The sequence below is a fragment of the Dicentrarchus labrax genome, unplaced genomic scaffold (genome assembly GCF_905237075.1).
Source record: "Dicentrarchus labrax unplaced genomic scaffold, dlabrax2021, whole genome shotgun sequence".
In the NCBI taxonomy this organism is placed as follows: domain Eukaryota; kingdom Metazoa; phylum Chordata; class Actinopteri; family Moronidae; genus Dicentrarchus; species Dicentrarchus labrax.
In genome coordinates, this window is record NW_026136701.1 from 19,496,107 (window position 1) to 19,508,172 (window position 12,066).

At 41.6% G+C, this 12,066-nt stretch overlaps 2 protein-coding genes across 15 annotated transcripts in view; both read right to left on the reverse strand.

Annotated features, from left to right (window-relative positions):
• Nucleotides 1-823: 823 nt before the first annotated feature.
• larp6b (La ribonucleoprotein 6, translational regulator b) lies at nucleotides 824-2,195 on the reverse strand. Its single transcript, XM_051409600.1, has 3 exons — nucleotides 2,179-2,195; nucleotides 1,915-2,101; nucleotides 824-1,801 (listed from the first exon to the last, which is right to left on the reverse strand). Exons 1-3 carry the CDS (start codon nucleotides 2,193-2,195, stop codon nucleotides 824-826), a joined length of 1,182 nt encoding a protein of 393 aa, XP_051265560.1.
• Nucleotides 2,196-3,801: 1,606 nt separating this feature from the next.
• Nucleotides 3,802-12,066, reverse strand: part of LOC127379237 (receptor-type tyrosine-protein phosphatase F) — a 158,814-nt gene continuing 150,549 nt past the window's right edge. For all 14 annotated transcript variants that reach the window (XM_051428734.1, XM_051375275.1, XM_051429422.1 and 11 more), the window contains 5 exons: nucleotides 9,534-9,660; nucleotides 8,173-8,298; nucleotides 6,963-7,117; nucleotides 6,312-6,447; nucleotides 3,802-5,744 (listed from right to left, as the gene is read on the reverse strand). In XM_051428734.1, the coding sequence (XP_051284694.1) occupies nucleotides 5,676-5,744; nucleotides 6,312-6,447; nucleotides 6,963-7,117; nucleotides 8,173-8,298; nucleotides 9,534-9,660 (613 nt within the window). In that variant the 3' untranslated portion in view covers nucleotides 3,802-5,675. The remainder of the gene's footprint in view (nucleotides 5,745-6,311; nucleotides 6,448-6,962; nucleotides 7,118-8,172; nucleotides 8,299-9,533; nucleotides 9,661-12,066) is intronic.

Below are 12,066 nucleotides of genomic sequence, written 5' to 3' on the forward strand. Positions count from 1 at the left end.
TGGGCGTGGATGAGTGAAGAAACACATTTTGTTTAGGTCTGGGCAAGATTTTAAGGAAGCCCTCAATCAGTAACACTATAAACACACCATTCCAGTTGAGGTGTCATTAGAAAGGCTGGAAATAAGGCACAAATGTTGCTACTACGCTCGTCTTGCACAAGATGTGGTTTGATGATTGGACAAGTACCCTTCAGCCAAATGTCATCTCAGTGAGTGGAAAACTACTTTTTAGAGAACCAAAATCTAAACAAGCATTTGTGAAAAAGATGCAGTGGGACAATGAGGGCTTTTTCTGAGCGTTTCATGTTGAAAGACAACACCTCTTTCTCTGAGAAAATGGTAACAAGGTAAATCCATCCAGGCCCAAGAACAAATATACATTGCAATTTGCAGTTGTGACCAGAGGAGATGAGGCCCCAGGCGAGCAGTGACCGCTGGTGTTTTCAAGAAGTGCCTGTGTGGATTGTGAGACACTTTTACTTCAGCACTTAAACACCTCAGTTTGTGTAACAATTTGTACCTCCAGCTAATATGTGCTGTAGTCTATTTACATTCATTGCAGTGTATTCACTTCCTACGCAACTACACCTTGACAAGTAGGATGAAGTCAGTGTTTAAAATAACAGATTTGTGAACACAGCTAAATGCTGCCCCCAGCTGTCAGTGGTTTACAACTACACGTAAGTCAGAATAAACAATCTCTCACATATAGAGATACCAAAACTTAAATAGCTTTTTAGTTTTTTTATACAAAAAATATTTTATTAGATTCCTCAGCTTTAAAATTGTTGTAATGTGTTGTTGCTCCACAAATCTGCCACTGTTATTCAGCACAGGTGGTATTACTCAATGCAAGGGAGAGTTTGATCAGTTCCTGCTGCAGCGGCTTCCCTCTGTCCTGAAAGCCTTTGGTGCTGTCAGGACCGAAGGGCTGACGCAGCACTCTTTGCATCAAGCAGGGCGCATTCAGGTCCCCGGCCACCTTGGGGTTTAATATACTGGCCGCAAATTTGCGCCTGAGCACCCAGGGGCTCTGAGAATTATCTTTATCACAGTCTCCAGAGCACCAACTCCTCCTACCATACCTCTGATTCAAACCAGAGAAGGACTGGCCACAACCGCTGGTGGAGATCTGCTCAGAAGTCTCTTTGGAGTTATCCACAGACTCTTGGGGCTGAGATGTGTCTTGAGTCTCAATAGATTCTTTAGCTGGTGAAGAGGGTTCCTCCTGGATTGAATCCTCTGAGGTTTCAAGTGGATTTTCCTGGGATGTTTCAGGTTGGTCCTTGTTGTTTCCCTCTGATGGTTCGTCCTCGGTGTTGTGGTGCATCGACTGGAATCCCAAAGGCACCACACATATGCCCTCCCCGTTCGACTTCGCCTCTTCTTCTTTCAGACGACTGTAAGCCTTCCGAACTGCCTCCAGATGATCAAACTTCACCACTGCACACAAATGTTGGCCGAGCTCTTTGTGACGCTTGGCGTAGCACTGCAGCTCCTTGGGAAGCTCTTTGCCAGGATGCAGGATCCAGAATGAGGCAACGCAGCCATGAGCAGAAAACTTCTCGAGGAGGTTCTCGAAGATTGAAGGGTGCTCCAGGCCTCGGGCTGCTCCATCTTCTTCGGCTTCCTCATCACAAATGTTCCAGGTGAGAAGGAGCTTGCTTGTGGGAGAGCATAGCAGCCATTTGGGAAGTGGCTTTATCCGCCTCACTTTTGTGCATTCATCATTCACCTCCACAACGTTTGAGTACTCTGCTGCCGCCAGAGTCATGTACCAGTTTGTGGTCAGGGCCTTTATCTGTGACAAACAGTGGCAAACTCAGCTTTGTTTGCACTTTACTGGATTGTTTTTATTCAAACTGATGGAATGTAAACACCACAGAAAGTACACAAAGTTTTGCTTTGTTTTACCTTTTTCATACAAGTGAGGAGCTTGAGACTGACGTAGCCCTGTTTGTTCTTCTGCACGTGTTTCAGCAGGAAGCCGTCCTCTGCCAGGTGGCTGTCGGAGAACAAATCCTCCAACTGGGCTTTGATCTTCAAGCAGAGCAACTCACCTTCACGGTCTTCTTCATCTTGGGCAGATTGTGCATCATCTCTACAAGAACACATAGCTCAGCATCATAATATAATGCAACGTAGATTAGTCAACCATATGTTTTCTCATTTCCTTACCCCATTGGATAACTCATGGTATCTCCTAAGAATAACAGGTCACAGAGTGTTTCTTAGTTAAATAAAAGAGCAGCAAGACAGATAGAGTTAATACTAGTGAATGAAGAAAAACATGCACCTGGACACAAACGCATTCATACAAACACAATGATGTCAGTTGGTTCTGTGGGATATAAAACAACACGTTCATAAAATGCTACAAGCAGCATTCCACAAATATATGTTAAAAAAGGAGATATGGCCACGTCAACTATATTTATACACAGTTAATATAACTAACTTTGTTGCTTCTTTGGTCAAATATTCATCACACAGTATACATATCTGTACATACATACCGAGACATGTAGAAAGAGCACAATGGCTGATGGGGTGAAAAAAAAGGCCCACCAAATAAACTGATAAATTAGATTATCAGTGAGATTAAATATTTGACTAAAGAAGCAACAAAGTTAAAATTAACTAAAATCATCTTTCAGCTATTATACGAGTTTAAGAGTAAAAAAAACCCCCCAACAAATCTGCTGTGTACGTGTGGTTTTGATTTTGATGACAGTGGCGTCTCCATGGAAACCCAACAACTGTTTATATTCTGTCCTTAAACTCTCTCTCATTCACTCATATCACTATATAATAAAAAAAACAGTATTTAACTCTACAGCGATACATTGAGATGTCATCATCACTGACAGCTGTAGTGTTGTATGACTGTAATTTTTCCATCCACAAAATAAGGTGCTTTGCATTGATGCATTGGCAGTATATATATATATATATATATATATATATATATATATGATTGCTTTTCCCTATAAAGTTCAAGTTATACACAGCGAGAATTGGCTATCTAGCATTTTGCTCACATTACCTGTCAGATATAACCAGCTAACTAAAGATTAATGTAGATTAGTTAGCTAGTTAGCCACTGGCTCAACTGTTATTGGAGCACAGAGGAAATAGGGGCGGGACTTAGGACGATTCAATTCTGACATTTGAATAAAATTATTTAGCACAATTTAGTGAATAAAGTGTGATTTTGGACATACTAATCCCAGTTTATCTGCTTCGTCAGACTGTGATGATTTAAGTGTTGTCTCCATGGCAACATAGGCAAACAACCCAGCCAAACCCTGGCCACTTCAAAGCAGACAAAAAACACAAATGCAGAAAATATCCGACATTAATGAAATAATTTAGTGAGCTAACGCCGTGAAAAAGAAAAACTTGTTCCATCTGTTGTCAAAGACTGTGAGATATGGTAGAAATCCCTGGAAAAAGCTAGTAAGGGGACCTTGAGTTAAGTGTTCATGTCAGACTCCATCGCTTACAGTAAGAAGCTGATTAATAAAATTGGTTTTTGGGGGCTTTTCAAGAATATATAAGGTGGTGTATATCTTTCAGAATACCTGGCTACACCCCTGTACACACACACTTTCAGGTACCTGAACATTCAGTAGAATCATTGAAACAAGGTGCCATTTAGAAATGCCTTGAAATAAAGGACAAATGATTATGAACTAAAACTACAACATTCCTGGCACTGGGAGATAAAGCAGACACAGTTTTAACAATTCACATTTTCCTAAACAACAGGATCAAGAAACGAAGCGCCACAAGCCAGGATTTGTACAAAAACCCAATTATTTAACTTTATTAACATCAATGTTTTTTCTTTTTCATCAACAGTTTCTTTTTAAATTCCAGTTCTTTATCAACAAATAGAAAACAGACTGTGTGTACAACAGATCGAACCCCTACAGCACTAAGCATTCACAAGGTAAAAATGAACATTTTTAGTTTTTCGCCAGCATTTTCAAGTCCCCCCTCCCTCCCACCGCCGCCGCCGCCGCCTCCGCCACCGCCACCACAACATTTAGGCCTCTCGGATCAGACGTTCCCCTCCTGCGGCTTGTGTGGGAGGAGATGTGTGCTTGAGTGGTGCGATGGCCCGTGCTGAGTGAGGAGTCGTCCATATTGATGGGTGGGGTTGGGGTGGGGGGGGGGTTTGTGCTGTTTTTTCCTCATTCAGACGGACAACCAGCTGTCAAAGTTACTATGGTAGTACAGTAGATACAACGGTGTTTCCATTAATACACACTCTAGGACAGCAGGCTCTCTGCAGTCTCTAGGGTTGGTAGATCAGCAGAATTAATCCTTTTTAACAATATACCTTTGAAGCTGTGTATATATCTATGTGTAATTGTACATATATATAATCAATCATAATTATATATATATTTATAGTTCTATTTCTGTATAAAATAATATCAGGTTTCAGTCCAAAGGGCTGAGTCTCTTTCCCTCTGGTAGGAATGGTTGATTCTGTACAGGTGCCAGCGTTCATGGCTCTACTCCTCAGCCCATACGAACCACTTCCGCTCCTTTCGGTCTGTGTGGTTCAACTCCAGTGAACCGACCGGGCTAATGGGCAGTGAGGAGATGGGAGGGACTTGAAGAGCAACAATATTCAGAGATCGGGGAGTTTATTTTCTGTCAACTACCCTTTGGGTATAAAAGTCTGTTTTCCTCAGGTAAGTTCTCCGCTGTGGAGTATGAAGGCCTCAATGCCATAGGCTTCTGATGAAAGACAAAACCAAACAAAAAACGTAGAAATCATGTGCTTTCCATTCCTGTACACCTCTGATTTAGTCTTAGTTAGCTAATTTACTTTTTTGTTTTATAACTAGCTACCATGTTTACAGAAGGACAAACTTTATCAAGTGTGTGCTCTGAAATCAATTTTCTCAAAGATTTGTTTTTTTAAAAATCGAAAACGGCAAGTGAAAAGGCAATTTTTTGAGTTATTGAACTGAACAAGACCAAAACCATGTTTATGAGACATAATATGAATAAAACGATAATGAAAAAAAAATCTGACAGCAGCTCAGAGAACAGTGGTCCTCCTGTATTAGTATCTAGGAACGTGTTAAAAATACATGTCCCTTGTGCTAAAGTACCCTAAAATAAAAATAAAAAACTTATGAAAATAATGCACGCCCCAGGCTGGGCAGTTTAAGACAGAAGAAATGTCTGATGTTAAAATGATTAATAAAAACAACAAATACACTAAACAATAACATGTGACATAATGAATCATAATATTGACAATAAAATTAACATAAAAACAGAGAGAATGCTCTCTTAGTGCTACCAGTAGCCTTTGACAATCAGGGAGGTTTGGCTTCGACAGAGCAGAGAGGCGAGCTGCCGGTCTGCGCTGTCGCATCTGTACAAGAGTTGTCGCATTTGTCTTAGTCATTGTAATGTTTCTGTTATTATCTTTAAAGCAAAATCTCATGTGGTTGGTTAGGTCGGCGTGGATCTCTGTGATTGGTTGAACCCGTCGCCGGGTCTGCAAGCGCGTCCCTTTCTCCTCCCCTACGGTAGCTGCGAGGGGTTGGATTTTTAAGGGGGTCAAGTGAATGGATGGTGGCTGAGATGGGACACTTGGCACACTCCTGAGAGGTTTGACCAGGGGGGTTGCTCGGTGGGAGTGGTTATGTTGCATAGTGGTCAAAGCTCCCCAGGTACTCCAATGCTGCCCTGTAGCACAACTGGTACTGGTCCTGGAGAGAAGAAGAAGAAACCTCCATAAGAAAATCTGCATGAGTGTCTGGAATATCACATATATCTGTCATTTTAATATTACGAACTGTTCCTGAGGTTTCTACCATTTCCCCCTGTTAAATAAATGTTGTATCTAAGGATAGAGGGACTCGTATGCTGTACAGATTGTCCATATGAACCAATGTAATAAAGTGACTCTTCTGTATAACTATAGTTGTAGTACTTAACAGTGTTTTTGTCTCTTAAAATGTTTAAGAACTCATTTAAATTCACATCATGACTATCTTGTTTAATTTGCTTTTTAAGATGCTTTGCCTGTTTGCTTTACAAAGCATTCATCAATTGTTAATTGGAGGAAAATATGACACTGAACCTTTGTGATAGCACCTGATGAGTTTGCTATGATACTTCCGAAGCACCTCTAAAAACTTTATTAAAGAAAAAAGTCACAAGATGCTTCAGATAATATCTTTACACCGTAAAAATATACAATATTGACTTTGGAATACCATCCTGTCACTGTGGGATATGTATGAACAATATCCCTGTCGGCACTCAGTTCTTACCTCGGTCTGCACCATGGCAGGCCGCTGGGTGCGAAGTGTCTTCACTGTCTGGAAGAGGTCGACTACTCCTTCGTACCTCATCCTCTCCAGCACGATGCTGAGGGTGATGAAGACTCCGGTCCTGCCCACCCCAGCACTGAGGAGCACACGCACACACACACACACACACACAAATCCGTATTACATCTCCTCTCAAGGGCTCATAAACTCTTATTGTACACTGGCAACTAAATTCAGTTTGCTCTGAATAAGAAAGTCAGACCAGGATTTTATGAGAAAATGTGACATGAATTATAATACCTATTTCAGTTACTTTTGTTCTTATAATGCACTGTATAAATAATAAACCTAAGGCACCACAAACTACAGCATCCTAAATGACCATAGAATGTAATAAACAAGCACAAGTTGATCTTAAAAGTGTTAAAGAATCAAATTGAATTGCAGAAAATGATAGGAAATCTGAGATTTGGTATACATCATCATTATCTCAGATTATATGCCATTTGAAACTGCAGAGAATTGAAAGAACTCTGTTTCTACATAATCAAAATTCAAACGGTAACATTTGCAGACATGTACGCAGCTCTGAAGTAGCAGCCTTCCTTAATGCCTGCAGATTTGTTAATCTGTGCCACTTTTCCTCCCTACCTGCAGTGTACAGTGATTGGTCCATCCTGTCCGAACTGTTCCTTGGTTTTGTGCACTTGTCCGATGAAATCAATAAAGCCTTCTCCAGTTTTTGGCACTCCTTGCTCGGGCCAGTCAGTGAACTGGAATTGGCGGATTGTTCTGGACTGGCCGTCCTGAGGGGCAGCAAATTAGGAGTTTAAATACATTAGAGAGGTGCAGGGCATTGATAAGTAACAAGACTGACATGTAGGTGATCTATATTGTGTGTATAATTCAGCTGAGCTTTCAATTTACCTCTATAGGCACAGCTCTCTTTCTTTGCAGCCTTTACTCTAATATGCACTCAACAAATAAACACCACAGCACCGCTTCTCAGCCGAGGTCCACGAGTACTGTAGCCCTGCTGGTTTTCACCGCAGATTTCTAATCATCTAATTTACACCTGGGATTTAATATAAACAAAGCTGACGACCTGGTAAGAGAGAAAACCAACGGTGCTGTGGCACTGAAGGACCAGGACTGACAAACACATAACTGCTAAATGAAGTCAAATTTGACATTTGACAAATACTGCATTGCCAGCATGTGTGAATCAAATGTTTTTTGTGCATGTTAGGAGTTCATTTCCACACCTGTTTTTGCACATACACACGCACATTTATAAATATATATGTGTGTGTGTGTGTGTGTGTGTGTGAAAGAAGGAGTGGATATGGGATTAGAGTGTTGCTGTGCTGTGGGCCTTCTGATGACAGTAAAGTATATTTATAGCCCATTGAAACTACTGCATCACAGGGAGTTGCAGTACTGGCCCTCGGGGATTGGAGGCTATGCTTTTCATGTATTTTTACAGTGATCTCGAAACACAACACGCACATAGACACACAACCGCAAACACACACACAATCCATAGAGCGAGATACTGCTACTAAATCCGGGTAAACATGTTTGATGGTGCATTCACTTTATGTCAGCCTGTCAGGAGAAATAACACGGGATGCGTTCTGATCATCTCTACCTTGAAATCACAGTCGGTATAATTCTTAACACTTAGCATGACTGTCAGCATTTATATGAAAACCTAAAATTAAGATGGATTTTGGTTGGATGGTTGTATTTGCGTAAAATGACAATCAATCCTCATCCCCCCTACCAAGACATAGACACATAGACACACACACACAGGGCAAACCCACATATTTTCACACACAGAGTGAATCCAACATACCCTGGCATCTGTGACTTTGAACTCTCTGAGGATGTATTGGGGCATGTTGTACTCAGCCATTGGATCCACCACGAAGTACTGGTACCTGGCTGAACGCTCTGCTGGCCAGTACTGATGGCACTTCTCCTACAAAAGAAAAGGGAGACAAAAGCACATATATTTGAAGAAGCTTTTTCTAAACACACTCAGGAAGGAAAATACAATTTTACATAATGGATGCCTGATGTGCAAGTGCAGGATATTATTAATATGGGTTTCTGTACATTATTACTCATTTTGAGTCATGAGAAGGTCTTTGCTTACAAAAAAAAATCGAGAAGAGACTAATCTGTGTTTTGAAATATTGTCTGATTCATCTTAGGTGGAAAAATATTTACATAATTTGTTTGTGTGCTTAACTGCAGTGATGATGTGCATGAGGGCTTTTTTTTAATAAACTGTGATTATGGATGAGAGGCTGATAAAGCTATAAAATGCAGCTGAGTGCTGTCAGAATCACCTGCATAATCACAAAAAAAAAAACACTCAGTCAAAGACATTACGGATTTAATCAAATTGGTACCAAGATGAGGGGATAGTTTGGAGTTTTAGGAGATGCGCTTATTTACTTTCTTGCTGATAGTTGGATAAGATGATTGATACCACTCTCATATCTGTCTCTTAAATATGAAGCTGCAGCCAGCAGCTGGTTAGCTTAGCTTAGAGGTAGAGGTTAGCGTATCAGAACTGGAGAGCATTTCTTCATTGAAGAAAGAAACAACGGCACCGAAGGCTTTTCTTGATGGAAAAGATGCTTCCCTTCTCCCGATTGGTTTTGCTAAGTTTGACTGAGTTATATGTTCGTTATTATGATTGGTTCGCTCGTTATCAACAGTGATGGTTCTGTGTCAGGATAGTTTACGGTGACTTATGACACCAAAAATTCTCAAATCTTATTCATGGGCACTGTTGATATTTTGAAACTAACTATAAACTTTGTTGAGCTCCAAACTTAGTAAAGTACTCAGGGTGTTTAGAAGTGCTTTTAGCTCCCTTGTTACCATCACAGATCCCATTTCAGATCACCTTTTTCATTAAGTGTGATGCAGCAAAGCAGTATGGGAATTATCAGTATGCTTGGAATGCTACCAATTATTGACAAATCTGACATGGTAGCAAGTTAGTTTCAACCCAGATGCATTCCAGCCATGGTGATAAGGAAGTTAACTTTGAACGAAAGTTACTGTTGGAATGAATTAATATTTGAGCAGTGTGACGCAGTAGCTCAGCTGAACTGACAGATTATAAAGATTCTTATCATTCCCTGAAATGACCTTACAGGTGCTGCATGTATTTATGTATAGAATGAGTTTGTGTATTACCCGTCCCATCTCTCGTAGCTTGGTGAGCATGACGACGATGGTGGAGTTGTGCTCCCACAGCATCCTCCAGAAGTCCTCGGTGGTCTCTGCCAGCGGGCCCTGTGTAGCCAGGTAGGCCTTCTGCTGTCTGAAGACATAACACCACACAGAGGAGGCAGAGATTAAACATAACACATAATAATTATAAAACTTTATGGTGCTTTTACAGCTGGTATTATAAAGCACATCACAAAGCAATAACCAGAAAAGGATGTAATGATAAAGGAGTGCTGTTGTTGTAGAGTGGTTCACAAAGGCTGTTAATCCAACCCAAACCCCCAAATTTAATAACAGCCAAGATATAAGACATGCAACAAAACTCATGTCTTATGAAGTGCTCAATTACATTCATACACAAATGTATTCAAATAAAATTCAAAGGCTGGGGAAGAGCTTTCTGTATTACTCCATTTTTGTTCAATGAAAGCATCACATACCATTTGGTGGACATTTATATACGAGGCACCCACATCAGCATGACTTGTAGAAAAAGGAATCACCGTGCCGTTTAAAAGCATTCAGCTGCAAATTTTATAGTATGAGGTCCTGTTGTCCTCTTACTCTTTGTCATAATTTCTCTACCCTTAGATAAATTCCGACACATTTAATGAAAATAGCAAATAATCCATGGCAACTATCATCATCACTGAGCTATTCAAGCCTGAATAGATCCTCTACTTCTTCCTCCTTCCTCTCTGTAACACAACACAGAAGGAGAGAGGGAGCACTTGATACGCTCACTAAACTAGAGATGAGCTCATCCACTGAGGTGCCAGAGCTGTGCTGGTGTCCTACGTGACTTTGGCCCCGCTGAGCAGTTCTTTTGTCAAACAGCAGGTGGCAGCAGCGCACCGATAACAGAGCGGGAGGGAGCTGAGGAATCCAACTCAAAACACACGCATAACCGTGAACACACTCACATGTTTGCAGCACATGTAAACTTGCATCCAGGTGTACCAATGTATGCGTGCAGTGGTTTTGCATGTATATTCAGACACACTATTACACACACTCAGTCACACACTGAGCCACGGCTGAACAACTAATGAAGGTGCTGCAGGCAAGGCACTAATGTGGAACCGGAAGATTAGAATATGCTCAGGGCCTCCACTCGCACAAATAAAGAAACAACAGATTGGCGGAGAGAGGAAAGGAGATGGCATACGAGGAGGGGAAGGCAACAGAGTGAGGAATCAAATTAAAAAAGATGAAAACGGAAAGAGAAATGCAAAGTAAAGAGAGGAGATGTACAAAGCATAGGGAGAAGATGTAGAGAGGAAAATGTGAGGAGATGAAAAGAGTGAGCACTGCTCTCTCCAGCTGGTCATCTGAGTGCAAAGTAGAACTGACTGCTGCGGAGGAGAGAAGAGAAGAAAGAGAAAAAGAGAGGTGGAAAAGGAAGAAAACGAGAACTTAGGAAAAGGGAATGTAAGAGCAGAAGGGGAAGAAATGGAAGGGAAGCCAAGCGGGGGATGAATGCTAAATTTCAAATTGATAGGGTGGACCCCTCTAACCTCCGCATAAAACAGCCCCTAGCCAAAACAAAAGCAATCCTAACCATATAACACAATACTGACTTCTCTGCACACAGTGTCCTGATGAGCGCGCTGCCAAACAGCACAAAGCACTCTCCGCATCATCCCACATGACTGCAGTGCTTGAGGACATAGTGTTTCATTTCAACCTCATTACAATGCTAAAACTCCAGCCTGCATCGGAGCATAACCAGGGCTCGCGCCCCTGATAGCATAGCTGGAATCAATGGTTCGCCTCTCATTAGCTTAGCATATTATTGGCTTTTCTTGAAGGCGCTGGGGTGAAGGGCACTGGAGGCCCCTGTTTAGTTTTTATTTATGCCCAGGCTTTAAAAGCGGCTTAATCACACAGAGCCACTGGTGCACACAACAGGTCCCCACCCGGATATGTCTGTCTCTGCCATGATGTCTGGATGGAAAATTAAGATGGCGAGCGAGAGAAGAGGGTGGGAGGAGAGAGAGTGTGTGAGGAAAGAGGTGCGAAGGAGACAGATTAAGAAGGAGAAAAGAGAGAGACAGAGATAGAAAGGGGTAAAAATAAAGGAGGAAAGGGAAAGGAAAAAGAGAGAGAACATGGAGAAGAGGGAAAAAAAAGGAGAGAGGGGTTTTGAAAACACACTTCATTACAATACTCTCTTGCTGCAATTACGCTATTTACACAGCAACAATGGAGGGTTGGCCTCTGTAGAGCAACTTCTCATTAACAACAAGACCAGAGAAAGAGGAGGGAGTTAGGGAGGTGGGGGTGGAGGTGTTTCTCTGTCACGGCCCGGTACGAAGCAGAACCCCATACGGACTGAATGGCATTTCAGGCTCATCCCCTCACTTCAACTGCAGAAGAGTCAGTGCTGTCTGTCTCTGCCCGTACTTATATAGATATAAAACAGAGGACTGCCTTTTCATCTTCCTCCCTCTAGGAAGCAATTTGGACTCACAGAGCACACAAGGACATGCAGTAG

Bases quoted from the DNA above. Each gene is read 5' to 3' on its own strand.
- larp6b (XM_051409600.1), bottom strand. The intron at 1,802-1,914 runs GTAAAACAAAGC...TGTTTGTCACAG, and splicing joins TCCTCACTTGTATGAAAAAG to ATAAAGGCCCTGACCACAAA.